Source organism: Onychostoma macrolepis, chromosome 17, assembly GCF_012432095.1.
Source record: "Onychostoma macrolepis isolate SWU-2019 chromosome 17, ASM1243209v1, whole genome shotgun sequence".
Lineage (NCBI taxonomy): Eukaryota > Metazoa > Chordata > Actinopteri > Cypriniformes > Cyprinidae > Onychostoma > Onychostoma macrolepis.
Window position 1 is genome coordinate 5,555,165 of NC_081171.1, and position 19,078 is coordinate 5,574,242.

A 19,078-nucleotide genomic window follows, 5' to 3' on the forward strand; every position below is an offset into this window, starting at 1 on the left:
GCAATTGATTTAAAAAACAAAAACAAACAAATAAAAAAAATAAAAAAAATAGATATTAATTTAATAAGAATATCTGATTTTGTTTATTTCGATTGATTTTTTATTTTTATTTTTTAGAAATAATTATTCTATTTATTCTTTTGCATTTGCATTATTGTGTGTCCAAGCTATTAAAAGCAATGCATGCTCAATAATGACTTGATATAAAATAGAAATAGATGCTATTTTAATCAAATTGGATTCTTCAAAATAGGCTCTCTGCTTTCAAAGCCAGCTTTTGGCTGAGCCTGAGCCCGTCTGGTTTTGACTTGCTGTTGGTAAAAGACCAAGAGAAAATCCAAGTCTAACACACGCGCAGCCTCAAAGACACGCTTCATAAAAGATCCGATCTCGTTTTAAATGGGATTTTAAACAATATCATAGAGAGGCCAAATCATCTTTTTGTGGAGCGTAACCTACATGATGGGCACGTGAACCTGAACAGATTTGACTTTGATCATGGTATTTTGTATACACGCATTTTGGCTGAGTAGCCGTGAAATTCATTTAATTATCTTGTAATTCCCCCCCGATGCGTAAATAAAATGGATAATTGACTTCAGGCTTGAGAAATCTCGATATGTGCAGCCTATAAAATAAGGTTAAACAGCTGATATTGGTGCTTTTTCTTTTTAATTCGATTTAAAAATAAAGAAAACATTTTTTATTTATTTTTGTTTTTTTTTTACCAAAAGTAGGGTCCGGTGCGGTAGCTTTATCTGAGATTGAATTAGAGCTCGTGACAGAAATATTTAGCCTGGAGATGGAAAAGTTAATAATAATTGCAATAATCGACAGGCCTACTGAAATTTGTAAATAATAATAATAGAATAATAATAATAACTTATAATTTTAGAAAACAAAATTGTACTTTTTTGGGGGAACGATCCAGTATTGTAAGGATTCAAATCACATGTTTAACTGCATGGTTAAATAATCTAAATTACATTCTCTCTTGCGCACGCTGTGTGCATTATAAAACACATCGTTTTACATTTTATCTATTTACCTAAAAATGTCTAAATATCTAACAGAAATGCCTGCTTACACATAACAAGTAACTCATGTGAGGTTTAGGGGATTGATTAAATAATATAAGAATTCAAACTATAAATAAAATACAAATGAAAAATATTATACCATTAATTCTTATCATTTTAGTTAGCTCATTATGACCACTCTTTAATGCACATGATTTAAAATAACTACATTTCAGTTTATAAATCACATTGCTGTATGGCCGCCGTTAGGTGTGATTTGATTATGTGTATTTGGTTTTCACATAATCAAATGCTTTATCGGAAACGTTGTCTTATTTAAATCATTTACAAATCTTTGTGACAGAAACCGTGACTCGAAGTGGTCTCACGTCAACGAGAAGCTGATGATGATAACGAGAGCAAAGCATTATTAAGATGCGCTTCTGAAAACCCAAGAGCAAGCCAACCAGTTTACAAGGGCAGTGCAGAAATATTTAACACATTTTAGGGAAAACTCTTTACGAGTGCATTGAAAAGAATAACAAACTGCTCGTTTAATCCCATATGCTCGTATCATTTAAATAGTGGCATGTACAATTTAGATATGCAATCGGGAATTTTATTGTTTGTAATTGAGGCAGTGATTTTAAAGGGTTTTATTTCTATATAACGCTTTTCGACATTTATGTGTTGCATTGCACAATTAGTGCACATCTTTAAACGAGCCAGGCTTAACATACGCGATCAGCAGGCAGCGTTCAAACTTATGTGGCATTTCTCGTTCCCCCATCAAAAGCTCTGGCGCTTTCTTCAGCCTTATGGAGCAAAATTTCGACAACAATACGCACGGCCCTTTAGTTCAAAGCGCCCATCAGCGGGTCTACCCGTAGACCTTTCTTCTCCCTCTTTTCATTCTGAGTTTGGAAAAGCACTACAGGGCCAAGGCGCTCCTAATACCTTCTGATGGGGATTGAATTAATTATCTCCAATAACACAATTGTGCTTGGCCAACGAAAAGAGCAAAGCAATACCCCTTCAGAATCACACACACGAAAGAAAGGGCCTTTCAAAGGGCGAGAGAGAAGAGGGAGAGATCTCTATCCGACATCAGCTTTAGAAGCAGCTGCTTTTCCATTAAAAATGATACGGGAGAAGTTTATTAGAGCTTTGTGCCCCTCTAATATGCATCGACCATGTCAGGTTGGTGGTCTCGCACTCCCCTCGCGGCGTTCCGTGTTTTGTGTCTTCATTATTCTACAGCAGGGGCTTTTGGATAGAAACAGCCACTTGGCTTCGTTGGAGTTTCATTGGATGGTGCATTTCTTCTTATTTTCATTTCTTTAATTTGACATCATTTATTATTCGACGATTATAAGAATAATGCATTTGAAATGAATAGCGCAAAAAGTCTTCATTTGCACTCTTAAAAATAAAGGTTCTTTATTGGCTGCACGAAGAACCTTTCTAAGGTTCTTTAGATTATTAAAATATTTTTTCTCACTAATAAAAATGGTTCTTTTAAGAACTGTTCACCGAAAGGTTCTTCTGTGGCGTTGCTGCAAACAACCCTTTGGAACCTTAAATTAAATTTCAAAGATTAACAAATAAGCTTAAATAGGCTATTATGAAATTCTGGTACTCTAAATGAATATTTATATTATATGTTCAATATTTATATTATATTCAATTTCAAATATAAGATTATCCATGTCAACAATGCACAATTTTAACATTCCAAACAACACAAATTTATCAGCTTGATCAGAACCTGGGAAAAATACCAACGTCCCATAGAAAATGTGCACTATATTTGTAGAAATAAACAGCTACTATGAGAAGGACAGAAGCAGACAGAGAAAAAGAGAGAGCTTGAAATATTTGGTGTCGTTATAGCAACCGGATCAGTGGTGCTTTTCTCTGAGGGTCATTCAATATGTGCAGCCGAAACACGGTTTTAATTAAAGCGTATAAAAGTTTTTTTGTAAGTCGATGATCACGCACACTGAATTTGGGGGTGGTAATGGGGCATTTCACTCCACATGCCCCAATAAACACAGCCTCCAGCCTCCACACCCACTCGGAACATCCACATCTCAAACAAGTCACTTACAACACGCACGTCTCAAACAAATCATTTAAGAACGCACATCTCAAAACAAAAGTTTTCGGCCTGAGAAAAAAAAAAGTTGCACCATCAAAGGGCAAGCGTTTTCCATAGGGATGTGGTGGGACACCCAGGTTGTGCCATCTCCACGGTAACCTATAGGAGGAAAATCGACAAGCTTGTCCTGGTGTCGGGCGTTTATTTGAGGGGAGGGTCACTCAGCGGCACGTCTGGCCTAAACAGCCCTTTCTTTATTCACCGGTGCATCTAACATATTTCTGAGTACATAATCGATCAGGCTGAAGAAGAGCTCTGCTGAAGGACGGACAGGGAAAGGCAACATTAAGCATGCTTATATAATTGTTTGGGGTATCTAGTCGTTGGTAAAGGTCGAAAGATCTCTTTGGCCCATTTTATGTTTGTAAATTATCAGCATGCAAAGCAGTTCCCATTAAACACTGGAAACACATTAATAAGAATTCAAAGAATCATCAACCCCCTTTTTTTCAGAACTGCCATTCCCACAATATACTGTATATCTGATTGTGCACTTCCAAAATTAGCTGCCTTTTTTTTGTTACTAAAAATGTTGGGATATGATCTTAAATCGTGTTTGCAATAAACAATACTAATTTTAAGAACACATTAAAAAGTATTAAGAGTAAAGAATAATTGCAAATATTTCAACACTATTTCACCCAGCACAATATTTAATGTATGTAACTTGAATTAAAAAGTGTGTTATTTATGGGTTTGATTGAATAGTTGTGTTTAGAACATGATTATGAGTTAAAAACAAATTTAGAAAAAAATTAAGACAAAAAGACATTTCATATTTACTTAATAAATAAGAGGGTTCATGTGAGTCATGTAAAACGAACAAATATTTAACAATTATACAACTATATTCTCTATTGGTGGACTGCATAATTTGATTGCCAATGTATCTAAAAACACTAATTGTTAATCACAGAAACAGTTTATTATTAAATAACATTTAAGAGTAAACACCGAACAAGCATTCATGATCATAAATACTGATTGCGTCGACTGATATTGTTGTTATAACTCCCTTTATTCATTTGGGAAAAATGTCAAATATCTATAGTCCAGTTCGTCCATCCCCAAATCCCAGCTTTGTCCAAAAATAGCTGGCTTTCTATGAAAAATAAAGTCTCAGTACCTCACAAAGTAATCGTCCAATCAAATCTCCCTTGTTTAACCAGACTTAACGTCACAATGCAAGTAAAAATCGACCGAGAGGAGAAGAAAGAACGAAAGAAAGAAAACCTTTGGAGTAGCAGATAGAGTGTGGAGGTAAAGGGCTGGCTGCAGTAGTTTCATTGGTGACTGCAGAGAGAATGTGGTTAAACATTTACGATGGCGTTTCTGAGCTTGGGCTGGAATGAGAACAGGGCTGAGAGAAAGAACGCCACTTCCAGCCTGTGTTTGCCCAGGCCAGGCTTCGGCTGTTTGCTCAGAGTTAAACGCTGCAGCCTGGTCACCAGATGTGGCCGTCTGCTCGGGTCGCCCGACGGCCAGTCGGTCAGATGACTTTCCGGACACTGCCAGTGCCCACTTTCTTCCGTAACACCTCCACCAGCCGCTCCAACCTGAGAACGGAAAGACAGAGAGAGGGAAGGCAGAAATAAGTGAATGTGTAAATGAAAGAAGAGCAAGACAAACGCAGGCCAGCTCTTAGCTGTTTTCTCCTCACACAAGGGCGCTCTTGGAGGAACGGAAAGATGCGGAGAGTGGATGTAGACACTTCTTAAAGTGGGTGAGACATCCATGCTGGTGTCAATGCCCAAATCCTCCAAATATCCGCCTGCCTTTACTCCGGCAAACAGAAGCCTGTGTGTGGTGTCATGTGATTGGTCGGGGTGAGTAAACCTGTGCTTATGAGGGCGATGATCCCACAGACTCTGTGGAAATGGAGGGAGATCTAGATGGGTGAAGGGATTCTTCAGGAGCAAATGAATGAACCAAAGCAGACCTGCACAGACATCCAAACAAATGCTGCTTCCACTCCAAAAAAATATACTCTTCAGAAACTTTGACGTTACTTCAAATGATGTTATACTATGCAATAAATAAATAATAAAAGTGATAATATGACAAATAGATTAAATCAGGCCTCTTAATTTATATAACTAAAACTGAAACTCACTTTACATGTGACATTACTTAGAAAAAGAACATGAATTAGAGAAAAGATTTCTGATTATTATTCGTTATAATATTCAAGCTACATGAAATCGCTTTTTTATATCAAATTGTAATTTATATATAAATCGTATCTGAGATTTGCATATACGTTTTATTTAAATTCAATGCATTATGTCTGTCATGTCTATATATGAAAATGAATAAAAACTATATAGACATTAAAAAAAACAAACAAATGACCAAAAAAGCACAACAAAACTACTAATACTCTCTCTCTCTATATATATATCCATATCTATCTATCCAAATATATATAAATCTATATCCATCTATCCATCCATCAATCATCCATCTATAAAACATACAGAAATTAAAATGCATTTACAATTTCAATTGCAATTTACAATCTCTCAATTAATGATGACAGACAAAAAAACAATGAAAAGAAAATTGTATGCATAAATTTCAGTCATTTATTTTAGACAATGCATAAATTAAATTGCAAGATTTTTACACTTTATGAAGAAAACATACGGTACTTCTCAATTTTTTAGCCACAAGCACAATGCTAGGTTGGCATGACTGCTTATTAGATCCAAATATCTTTAATACTCAGAGAGTCGATTTTTCAGTATTCAGTGATCTGAAAGTCAGACTTGAAAGTTAAGTATTTAATATATTAATTCATTACATTAAATAAAGGCATGCGTGACAAATGTAGAAGGTTGTAGAGAGCTCAGGATTGATAAAAATCCAAGATTTTTCAAATAAAAAGAGTCGATAACATTGAGTTCAAGCCGTCTTACAACAACAAAGCAAGCCCAGCTCTATCAGAGCCTTCATAGCAATCCTGATAAGACGTGCTTAGCATAGCCAGTGCTAGTATTGTCTACTGAGGTTTCTCAGTCTTATCAAGTGAGCATATGGGAGTGGTCTGACCCAAGCCTTGCTCCGCCAAAGTCTCCACCTGTTTTCCCGTACAGAGAGATTGAAGAGCAGCCGCAGGACCATATGTATTTCTCAGAGGCGTTCTGTGGCCGAGAGAAATGCGTCACTTTGGAGCGAAAGAGGGGAAGACGAGGGGGAGGGGACGGTTCAAAACAGCAGACTAATATTTATAAAAGGTCACTGTTGCTAAATGAACAGGCCATGCACATGAGCATATATACATATACAAGCAAACAGCCATCATATCACACACGCAATCCACTTCCACCCAAAACACACAAACATGCAGACAGACAACACTAGACTGTCTCTCCTCCATAAACATGCACAGAAACACCTTTCCCCCCCTGTGTGCAAATTTTTAGCGTTTTAAATATATTCATTAGCCTCCCTGTCATGTTTGCACAATTAACAGGTCTGCCTTTCCGTGGTAGGATCTCCAAGGTGTGCCTGCGGGCTGGGGAGGATTTGGTGAACACTGTTTGCAGAGAGTGGCCGTAAACCCAAACATACACGCGAGGGAAGAGCCGGCAAAAGCGCAAATCCCGATTAAGAATTCACGGAGTCGCAAAACCAACAATTCCAGCTCAAATAACACAGAGTAAACAGCAGCCATGCATAAATTCTAAACAACAGCACGTTTTATGTATGGCACGACAACATATCCATGTTTCAATGCAAAAGAAGATCCTGTTCGTAATCTATAATTATGCCACGACAATGCCTGACAAAAACACTTACATGAAATGCTATAAGATCATGCTGATAACTCTGGATTTTTGCAGAACGGGACAAAAACAGCCTGTCAGACTGCAGCGTAATACGACCAGTGTTATTTTAGAACCAGCATTATCATTTTTATTAAAATTTTGAATTAGTTTTTATTTTTTATTTATTTATATTATATAAACATTAAAAATATATATATTTATATGTAGTTTTTATTAATATTCTGAATACGTTTTTATTTGTATATTTTCTTTTATCATTTTAGTAAATTTGTTGTGTTTTGTCATTTTACTATATACTGTATATATATATATATATATATATATATATATATATTTTTTTTTTTTTTTTTAAATATATGTTTATATAGTTTGTATGAATAGTTATTTTAGTACATCAAGTTAAACTACATGACACCTGAGAAATGTTACCTCAGCTTGTTTTTATTGAATAAAAATGTATATTATATATAATAGTTTTTCTTTTTCTTTTTTTGTCATTTTTATTAGTTATATATGTAATTTGTATTCTTTTTATTTCAGTTATTTTAGTGCATCAAGTTAAACTACATGAAAATGAGCAATTTTCCCTCAGCAATTAGCTGAAATAAAATAAGTGCATTTATAATAAATATAATAAAATTAAAATATAAAATAAATCTTTTATTTCTGTTAAAGTGTATTTTATTTCAAGTAACAAAAGTTTTTTGTAATGGTTTTAATTTTAGTAAAAATCCCTGTAGTTAGGAATAACCCTGGATGGGACGTACCAGCCGCAGCCCATTTGTGGACCGTCGGGCCAATGAAAAGGTCCTTTGTGCGCTTCTCACGGCCAAATTTGATTCAGCAGGTCATTAGACATTCAGCTCAGCTCCTCCGTCAATGGGCCTGGAGGAACGGCACTCAGGTGCCACATTCTGGGCTGGCGCTGGGCTTCCTCCTCCCCAGTTCGCCCCGCTGTGGGAGCCTGGAGGCCGATCGCATCACCCCTGCATTCTTCTCACCGTCATGCGACGAGGCCCACGTCAGAGCGGCTTCCCACAGGCCACCCGGAGCCCGGTGAGTGCAGGGCATCCATCTGAATGTCAGCTAGCGGTCAGGTGCGACCGGCGCGGTTCTGATCCCAGTCATACACTCAACGCAGAAGCTGACACTCATGTTATCCTTTGCTCTATGAGACAAAATAGCCATCACCTAGACCCCAACCATCAATACATGAGGGCTCGCAGTAAGAAGAATGTGTCAAATTCTGTCACATTTACTCACCCCATAAACTCAAATTAATTTTTTTTTCTGGAACACATAAAGAGGATTTTTAAAATATTTTTATAATTCAAATGATTTTCCATGCAACAGGTAATACACTTAAAAAAAAAGAAAGTGCATAAATTGTAGCTTTAGAGGCTCATCACTGTGGCAGCACCATTGAATGGACATCTTTGTAGTTTATTTACACTTAAAAAATTCATAGTAGTATCTTAAGGGCACATATTTTTACTCTTCTCTAAGGTACAAATATGCACCTTTTAGGGGTAGATGCAAAGTTAAGGTGCAAAGTTGTCACTTAAAGCTTACTGTCCCAGTGATAAGATGCTGTGTAGCTAAAGGTACAATTTTTGCACATTTGTTCTGAGCAAAGTTTTTAAAACTAAAAACAGAAAAAAAGATTATTACTTGAAATAAAACAAACTGCAATAAAAACCTAGTCTTATTTTACTTCAGTTAGTTGCCAAAGCAACATTTCTCATTTTCATTGAACTTAACTTGATGTGCTAAAATAACTAAGACTGAAACTGAAATAAAAATTCATTACGACTATTTCAACATATTATAAAAAAGAATTAATAAAAATGACAAACAACCAAATTGCTAATACTTTAACTAAAAAAAAGAAAGAAAGAAAGCTAAATCAAAATATAAACAGAATCTATATTGGTATCTCAATGATGCTAAAATAACACATCAGTGAATGTGAAAAATAATAATCAGAAAGCAACAGAAAGGCAGTCCATGTGACTCATATGCTATATTTCAAGTCTTCTGGTGTCATATGATGGCTTACGTGGAACGGACCAAATTCAGGTTGATATTCTCTGAAAACATGGTCATAATCACCATGTACAAAAACAGAACTCTTCATCAAATAAACATATCCTATACAAACAGATCTGAAATGATTTGAGGGTGAGTAAATATTGACTGAATTTTGTCTTTAGGTGAAGTACTCCTTTAAATGGACAGCTCACCCCAAAATGAACATTTTATCATCATTTCCTCACCCTAATGTTGTCTGACTTTCTTTGTTCCGTGGAACACAAAAGACGACACTCTGAGAAATGTCTCAATGTTCTTTTCCCCCATGCAATGAAAATCAGCGAGGTCCAACATACTTCAAAATACCTTCTTTTTTGTGTTCCACAGAACAAAGAAAGTCATGAGGGTGAATAAATGATGCTCATTTTTGGGTGAACTATTCCTTTAAGTGATTTGGCACAAAGTCAGGGCCTCGAGCAACGAATAACATGCTGATTCTCAGAATACAGGGAACTTGTTAGCTTCCAGTAATACTACACAGAGACTCTTCCAGTAGCCCTGTGCAGGGGTGAAATGAGCAGTTCGACTCTATGCCGCAGACAGTAGTGACTCACACGACTGAACCTTGCACTGCGGACCAATGTACACAAACAAGCTGCTCTGATACACACTTGCTGTCTAGGTGAGGACAGCAGCACCGGTCAAAGCAAAGTGCATTGTGGGATATGGAGTTTCATGTCATGCAGCAGAGGCTGTGTGATCACACCTCTGAAAATGGAAACCCTTCAGAGCGGCATGTGTAAACAGTGCACTAAAGTTCTGTCATTGTGATGGGGTAGTGGGGGGTTCTCTCTGTGTTTTGAGCACCCCCTCAGCTCAGCATCTCCACCCCCTTTGGTTAATTCATCATGTAAATAGATCAGCAGGCCGGCCTGTGTTTGCTTTGCGTGGGGAGCCCCCCATGCGAGTGAGACAAGAGGGAGAGAGAGGGAATATCTACCAGACGACCAGTTTTTATCAATGTACAGAACAGATCAGGAGGCCAAGGTTAGAGAGACTGAGAGAACACGCTTTAGGAACGTCCAACAAGTGCAGGAATTTCTCCAAACAGGAATAAACAGGCTTCTTTAATGGAACACAAAAGTAAAGAACGTTCATGGCTCTTTTCAATGCAAAAAAAGTGAATAAGGATCGACACTGTTGATCTCCAAAAATGACCAAAAAGCATCATATAAGGAGTCTAAATGAGTCATGTGGATTTAGTTGTAAAGACTAATTTTGTAATTTTGTTTTCATGGTATTTTTTTCTCATTTTCAGATTAACAGCATCTGTCCTCATTCATGGTCACAGAATGAAATTCTGTGTAACATCTCTTTTTCTGTTTCACAGAAGAAAGTAAGTTGTATGATTTTGGAACTTGAAACTAAAGAAGGGTAAATGAGTAAATGGGCAAATGAGGACAAAACTGTCATTATCAATTGAAAAAATATGCTAAGAACCCAAATGAAAATAAATTATAAAAATAATTTTATATAAATACACACACACACAACTGGTTTGGAATAATCAGGAATAATAAAAAATTGTTTTTGAGAGAAGTCTCTTATGCTCACCAAAGCAGATTTATTTGATTATTGATTCAGTAAAACAGTAAAATATTATTACAATTTTAAATAACTGTTTTCTATTTGAATATATTTTAAAATGTAATTTATTCCAGCGATGCAAAGCTGAATTTTCAGCATCATTACTCCAGTCTTGAGTGTCACATGATCCTTAATCATTCTAATATACTAACTTGTGTGCTTAATATTTTTGTGAAAACTGAATATATATTTTTTTCAGAATTCTTTAATGAATAGAAACAACAGCATTTAAATGTCTTAATGGCAAAACATTTGAACGGTAGTGTATCACTGTTTCCACAAAAATATTAAGCAGAACATTTTTGAAAACATTGGCAATGATAAATAGATCTTCAAAAACATTAGAAAAAATCCTAATCATTCCAAAATTTTGATCGGTAGACAGAGTTTTGGTATGTTGTTTAAATTTTCCAGAAATGTTAAACCAGAAAGCGCACGTCTGTACCCACCTCTGCACTTTCTCATTGGCCTCCCTCTCTCTCTCCTGGGTCAGACACAGCTGGGTCTGAGCGCTCTGGAATTCTGATGTCAGCTGCTGCAGACGGTGCAGCAGAGGCTGAATCTGGGTCTGGCTCTGGCTTGAGGTGGCAGGACTGTCCAGACTGGTCTCATCAGCCTGATGCTGTAGCACACTGAAAACAGTTTTGATACATAAGTGTAATTAGAGATAGAGTCAGTCATGAATTGGCCATGTTCACTTGGCTGCTTGAAAGAAGTGTTACCAAACCTTATGTCAGTATTAAAAAAAAAAAAAAAAATTTTGCCCTTTATTAAATGCACAATAATGTAAAAAACAGGGCATGAGCCATGTAAACAGATTATGAATAAAAATAATGTAAACAGATTATGCATGAGCCATGTTTTACATTTAAAACACAACAAACCATAATATAAATGCTATATAAACTTACATTTTATTAACAAAACTTACACTCTAAAACTGCACTGTTCACTGCAATTGCTTTTAGTTTTAGTGCTATATCCATCTGATTTAACCCATACAAATTAGTTTTGTTGGTAGAAATTAATGTATTTAGGTTGATTCAGTGATATTAACTTGATTTTTAACTTGACCAGGTAATTTATATGTTTAGGTTACTATGTTTTCACAGCATTCTAACAATTGCAGTAGGCAACATAGATTATATGATTGTTTATGAATTAAAAAAATATTAACTAAAATTAACTGAATTTGTAAGTGAGTTAATTTCCAAGTACTACCAATTTTAATGCATATAAAACCTACAAAACTACATATCTTTGTTATTCATCGCACACTTCAATAGATCCTCGGGAAAGACAATCATCAAAATTACAAGAACAATATAACGGCTGACTGACGGTGTAGCATCAGGCTATGTTTCATAAACCAGGAGGAGAAATGCCAATGGTCAAATTTCTTACACAAACATGAAACTTGACCCAGACACAGAGAGAGCATGCTTGCAGTTTACCTGGAGGTGGGGAATTATAACTCTATATCAACAGACATATCTAATATTCAAACAGAATGTCAGTACAAGAAACAATATCTGGGGCTAATAATTCCTCAGAATGTCGGCAGAATACATTAGCGCTCTCACGGCGCTGCATCCAATCCGAGGTGAAATTCTGACAGGTGTTTTTCAACAAGGCGTGAGATAACGAGGGTCAAGATAAAAACGGAAGGGTAGGGGCATATCAGTCTAACCAATGAACACGAGCAGAACTGTACAACCACCTCCAAAAGCTCCTATGAACTGACAGTAATAAATTGAAATGCCGCTAACTGTCACAAAAAAACAAATCAACTTCTTGAGAAAACAGACGTTCCAAAGAATAAACATTTCTAATGAAAACATGCAGCTTTCCTGTGCAATTCAAAGCCACCAAAATGCTAAAGTGTTGCCAAGGCATTCCTGTATTTGACATAGCATTTACAGTTCAGGTGATTGCACTCATGAATTGCCCATGCCAATGTGCAAAAATGATTGTGTGCTTTCAGAGCTGCATGCAGCAGTCAAACAATTGCCATTGTGATGAATTAAAAAAATGCTAAGAGATAACTTTCTCCACGTTATTTTTAATGTGAGAGCGGAAGCAGCTGTTTGTAACTTGAAGTTGCGAGGCTTACGGTGTCATTCACTTCCAGCTGATTGGCTGTTAATCAGCTGGAAAAATGATATTGATATTCCTGCAATTCAATGATATTGTTCTTCTGTGCAATTATCTGCTATTCTTTTCAATTATAAATTAGAACGATCGTTATAGTTATTGTCTAAAGTTACACATTTTGAAATTTCATTCACGAGTTTCATTCCCTTCCAATTATTTTACCTATACAAAAACAGTCCAATATAGTGCTTTATATTGCAAATTGGTATTTGTAATCATAATATTGGAATTTATTATCACAATCATAAACAGACTGGTTTATAGTGCACTGAACCTAGTTATTTTTCTAGCTATATAGCGGGTAATAAATCGTAAGTCTCACTCATTCAAAGAAATGGCTTTCTCTTTCTTGCAAAATAAGGTGGATAGACTTTCTTGGTTGCTATGTGGTTACATACTCTACGTCTATAGATTTTATCACCCGTTTTATTGTTTGTCAAATGAAAAGTAATTTTGTCTCCCCTTAACAAGCCCCATTATAATGCTCTATGCTTACATGTGCTTAAAAAGCTGCCAACAAACTGCAGAGGACAAATATGCTTTAATATGACACCAAGAGCACAGAGATGTCAACATCAGGTCTAAATAATGATAACACCTGCTCCCCTTTTTATTCAAGCAGAAACTAGATGAACGGCTGTAATGACACACACAGGTACGCCGTGCTCACCTGCAACCACAGACATACAGAAAACCACAGCGCTATTAAGTGGGCATTCATATTAGGCAGGGAAACAATGCATTTAGTACAATGCCACGATTAGCTGACAATACAAAATGCCTGTCTGGCTCGCATGCCTGCATATGTCTATAGTGACAGAGACATCAAGATTGATTGGCAGCAGCTTTTGTCTTTTGGCTTTAGCCAATGTGCCTGTGTGCGGTTGCCCTAAAGTCATATTACTCATTCAGTCTTGCTAATTAGTTCCAGGAAGGTTTCCATGTCAGGTTCTTCCTTTATTTTTTATTTTTTTAAGGCAGGAGGTAATCAATTCTAATGCGATATTGATGGTCGAGAAAGTGATGTAAAGTTGTGTGCTTTGTTTAATTAAATGCAAACATATTGGGTACAAAGGTCCAATGACAGTGACAAACAAAGGCAGAGAAGCATTGCCACACTATGGATTATCTTATCTACGTCCACCCACCCCCTCACAAACACAACTGGTCCATCCTGGTCCCCACTTTATGAGAATCATTATAGTAGGATATATGACGTTCCTGTCCCGCTCAGAGGAATGGAGATGCCGGTATGATGGAGCTCCATAAACAGGCATATAAACGCAACCTGTCTAGTACACAATTCACTACATAGAAGCTGTGACAGATGTGTGAAATTATATCTGATTATACTACATTCTTAAAAATAAAGGTTCCAAAAGGGTTTGAGGCAATGGCATGCAAGAAACATTTTTGGTTCCACTATAGGAACCTTTCAGTGAACTGTTCATTAAAGAACCATTTTTTAATTAGTGCAAAGAATATTTTAATAATCTGAAGAACTTTTTTCCACTATAAAAGAACCTTTTGTGCAATGGAAAGATTGGATGGATGTTAAAGGTTCTTCACACCACAGATGCCAATTAAGAACCATAATATTTAAAAAAAAAATTTAATTTGCTGAAAACTGACTCAACCTCAGGCCATCCAAGATGTGAGTTTTTTCTTCATCAGAAGAGATTTGGAGAAATTTAGCATTACATCACTTGCTTACCAATGGATCCTCTGCAGTGAATGGGTGCCGTCAGAATGAGAGTCCAAATAGCTAATAAAAACATCACAATAAATACACAATGAGTTTTTAAGAAACAAATCCATAATTAAGGCATTTTAACTATAAACAGTCACCTTTGGCTAAAATATTAGTCCATAATGCATAATAATTCTTCTTTCAGTGAAAACGTCCATCCCCTGTTGTCCTCTCACATCAAAATCCACCAGGATATTTGGTTAGAATGGTTTTGGACTCTTTTTGCTTGTAAAAGGTACAACTTCACCGGCGAAAGCAATATTATGGATAGAGGACTTGTATTTTATCTAGAAGCAATGGTTTGAAGTTGTACTACAAACATGGAGCTTTGCAATTCACAAAACCTTAACTGATGGACTTGTGTTGTGTGGATTACTTGTGGATAATTGCAACGTTTTATCTCCTGTTTGGATTCTCATTCTGACGGCACCCATTCACTGCAGAGGTTGCAATGGTGAGCAAGTGACGTAGTGATAAATTTCTCCAAATCCATTCTGATGAAGAAACAAACTCTTCTAAATCTTGGATGGCCTGTGGGTAAGTACATTTTTACAACTATTCCTTAAAGTGGGAGCAACAGTAACAGTGACAGTGAAAACCCACTAATAAAAGAAATACTAATAACTCCCCTTGTACATTTTAAAATCCTATTCACTGCATTCAACCAAACATATGCTACTCGTTAAAAACAGCAGTGTATGTTGGTCTAGTTATAAAGGTTGCCAGACAGATGACCTGAGGACTCTGTTAAACATTAACCAGAACCGTAAGATACCTGATCACAGGGGTGGGATCCCAACGAACCTGCCCTCTAACTCTACAGGCCAGTTAAACATTAACACCGCCACAGAATGCTATCAGATGGGAAATGTAAAATAACCTTTTAATAGAGAGCATTTATCTACAGGCAAAAAAAAAAAAGTACATAGAGACCGCAGCCAAAGCAGAGACAGACATTCTACTGACAGGTGTCTATAGCAACCTGAGGTGGATATAAGCTAACTACCGACCACATCCCACCGTCAACCATTCCTTACACCAATCACTCATGCTGACAGTTGCTGATAAAGGCTGTGGTTCTTTCAATATGTCTCGTTCCCTCAATAGAACACAGAAACATGAGAACACACCCAATGGTGAACACAAACACCAAAGTTGTGATCACTCGTTCATGAAAACAGAGAATTTCTTTCGCTGAGCCTGGGCAGGAATGCTGCTGTGCGTTTGGATAAAGCAGGCACTGCTTGCTGGGAGGAGTTCCATGCAATCTACAAAATGTATTTTGCTGCACAGAACGGCGAAGACGGCTAATTCAGCGGCTGCAGTTTGCTCTGTTTTGGGGATAAAGTCGGTTAATGCCACAGGCGTTATAAATATCACATAAATTCAAAGTTTCCATCTAGCAATGTGGCATAACTACTGGTGTTATCAGCGTCGAAGGATTTCTGAGAATAAGTAATTTCAGCTCAATCGGCAGGGGTTTGAATGACAGGGGGAAAACACAAGAAAATGGAAATAAATGCCACTGATAATCAGTTCGCTGAGAGATGAATGATTAGAAATCTCTGTAAAGATCAGACAACTTGCTACTGTGTTACCTCATATACCATGTTAATAATAAACACAAATATCAAATACCAAAATGAGAGAGAGACTCCGCAAAACACTGGCTCAAATTGGTTTATATATGTATGTATACCATGCATTAAATTGATAATAAAATTATAGTAAAGACATTTATAATGTTATAAAAGATGTCTATTTCAAATAAATCCTGATTTTTTTTTTGAAAATTCAGCTTTACCATCATAAATGACACAAAAAAAACTAAAATAAACATATTATATGTGTGTATATATAATTGTGTGTGTGTGTGTGTGCATGCGTGCATGTATGCATATATATATATATATATATATATATATATATATATATATATATATATATATATATATATATATATATATATATATACACACACAAACAAACACAATTATAGAAAATCATAAATATATATTATAAATATTGTGAAAACTATAAAAATTATTTATATGATAATTTGATCATATAATGTAATACATGTTAGCATTAACAATAAGAGTTCATATTAATGTTGATGCTACTCCAAAGATGTTTAAGGTTTTTAGTTCTTCTAATTTCAGAAAATAACAAAATATAATATAATATCAATTATATTATGAAATGTTTTGATGATTTTTTTGATGAACATGTCATGGAAGGCCGTTTTATGCTTACAGGTCATTTTAGGACAATTCAGACCAGTGGGTCAGATTTAAAAGGTCATGAGAAAAACCTGAAAAAAAAGAACAAAAAAAAAAAAAAATCAGATTTCAGCAGAAAATCGAAACTGGGCTCTTTGGCTTATGGTGTAGTGCAAGAGTATTGGAAAAAGAGAGCTCATGTATGTGTACGTTGTATCTGCTAATGACTATCGAGCTGCAAGTGTTGACAGGTCGAGCTGTTAGCATGTGTGATAATGAGCGATCACTGGGGAGTTGGACCGTACGGGGACCTGTGGTGTTAATACACGTCTATCCAGCGCTGTCTCCCTCCTGGCCGACGCTAAAACAAAGCACCTTAAACTCACAGTCTAACCTCTCCTTCACCGGCCGGCCAATGGTAACCCATTAAACCAACCCACCCCAAGTGAACAAAATTGTGTTTCTCTTTATCAGCAGGGAGCGTGTGTACGCTTCACTATTCGGAGTCAGTTCTATCAGAGCCCGAGGTTCATGCCGCAGACATTTTTTTCTACCACCCCATTCTCTCTCTCATCTGTTCGCTGCCCTTTCATGTGACACAGACTGTCTGTTATCCTAAAAGACACAATGGAGGTGGTCGGGCAATCCTGAGAGCAAACATACGCAGCCATACTCTGGCCTTTGTTGGGCCTGGAGGATTCTCCTTTTAAAGGTTCAGTGCTGCAGCCACATTGGCAGGGGCTGGGGACCAGCGCTGGACACCCTGACGCTCACACAATGCAGATTGTCTGGGGAAATACAATGTGTTCCTTCTCCTCCTCCTGCTGGGACAGACAGAAAAGACTACAAGAGTGAGAGCTCTCTTCTCAGATTAAGTGAGTTTGGGTGTGCAGCACCAGACGCTGAGCTGAATTACTGCTGAAGGACAGTTTTCAAAGCAAGCAGTTCATAGACGCCTCAGCTGAGCACCAACATCATACACACACCAAATAACAATAACAATTCTTCAGATAACCGTGTTCTTTTCTGAATAAATTTTAAAGAACAGTTCTTTATAAACCTGAAAAGATGTTTGGAAGCACTTTAATATATGGGCCAATTTATTAATATAAATGAATGGATTAGGTACCATGAACTAGCAGTGAACAACACTATCACATTTCTTAAAAAATCTAGGTTAACATTAATTTGAAATGTATAAATATACACAAGATTTGTTTTAAAGAAATGAATACTTTTATTGAGCAAGGATGCGTTAAATCACTCAAAAGTGGCAAAAACCCTTATTATTTTAAATAAATTATCTAAATAAATTATAAATAAAAATAAATTTAATTATTATAAATAAACTTTTTCGATTAATTATTTATCATATTTTAAACAAATGCTGTTCTTTTTATTCATTAAGGAATTTTTATAAAAATGTGTCAAGGTTTCCACACAAATATTAAGCAGCACAACTGTTTTCAACAATGATAATAATCAGAAATGTTTCATATTAGAATGATTTCTGAAGAATCATGCAACACTGAATTCAGCTTTGCATCACAGGAAAAAAATAGTATTTTAACATGCATTAAAATGGAAAACAATATTTAACAATATTACTGTTTTTTTTTTAATCAATCAAATAAATGCAGCCTTGGTGAAAATAAACATTAAAAAAATCTTAATAACCCCAAACTTTTGCAGCACACTATTGTTCATAGTTAATTCATGTTTGTCCATAAAACATTGATTAATGTTAATTTATCCAACTTAAAATGTAAAAAATGTACATGTATAAATTAGCATTAATGTAGATTAATAAATATTGTAAAAAAAACCTTATTGCAAAGTGTTAGCAAAAGTTCTCCTACAGCATGACTGGGTGGTAAAACCCTTTTGGAGTGAAACACAAGCACGCAATCATGCACAACGAGATGCGGAAGAGATCTAATAAGATGTGACAAATGCAAATGGAAAGTCCTTGATACACAAGGATGTACGTCTCGGTGAAACCGGACGCAGCTCACTTAACCAGCACGACCAGTTTATGAGCCAAATGTATTTACTCCGTATCGTCTATCAAAGCCGTCCTCGCTGACAGATAAACCCCAAGTAAAGCAAACAAGCCCTCTGGCTGGAAGACAAGAGCCGGGGAGGGAGGGTCTGCGGTAGTCCATCACGACCACTGGGAACGCTTTGGTTTGGTTATTTAAGACCCTGACTATCATTTTGAATAAAACCTTAAATAAGCACAGAGTTCAACTTGCAAGCCAAAACAATCAGATGTTAGGTGTTGCCGAAACATTTGTGGTCAG

General features: G+C 36.2%; 1 protein-coding gene across 5 annotated transcripts in view; it reads right to left on the reverse strand.

Moving 5' to 3' along the window:
• Positions 1 to 3,285: 3,285 nt before the first annotated feature.
• Positions 3,286 to 19,078, reverse strand: part of mipol1 (mirror-image polydactyly 1) — a 73,238-nt gene continuing 57,445 nt past the window's right edge. For 2 of the 5 annotated variants that reach the window (XR_009266729.1, XR_009266728.1), the window contains 3 exons: positions 11,099 to 11,281; positions 4,841 to 5,048; positions 3,288 to 4,736 (listed from right to left, as the gene is read on the reverse strand). Coding sequence is in view for 2 of the 5 variants with exons in the window: in XM_058749427.1 (XP_058605410.1) it covers positions 4,670 to 4,736; positions 11,099 to 11,281 (250 nt within the window). In the remaining 3 variants the exon portion in view is untranslated. Of the gene's footprint in view, positions 4,737 to 4,840; positions 5,049 to 11,098; positions 11,282 to 19,078 lie in introns of all 5 variants that reach the window. The other 3 variants (XR_009266727.1, XM_058749427.1, XM_058749428.1) reach the window with 3 other exon arrangements.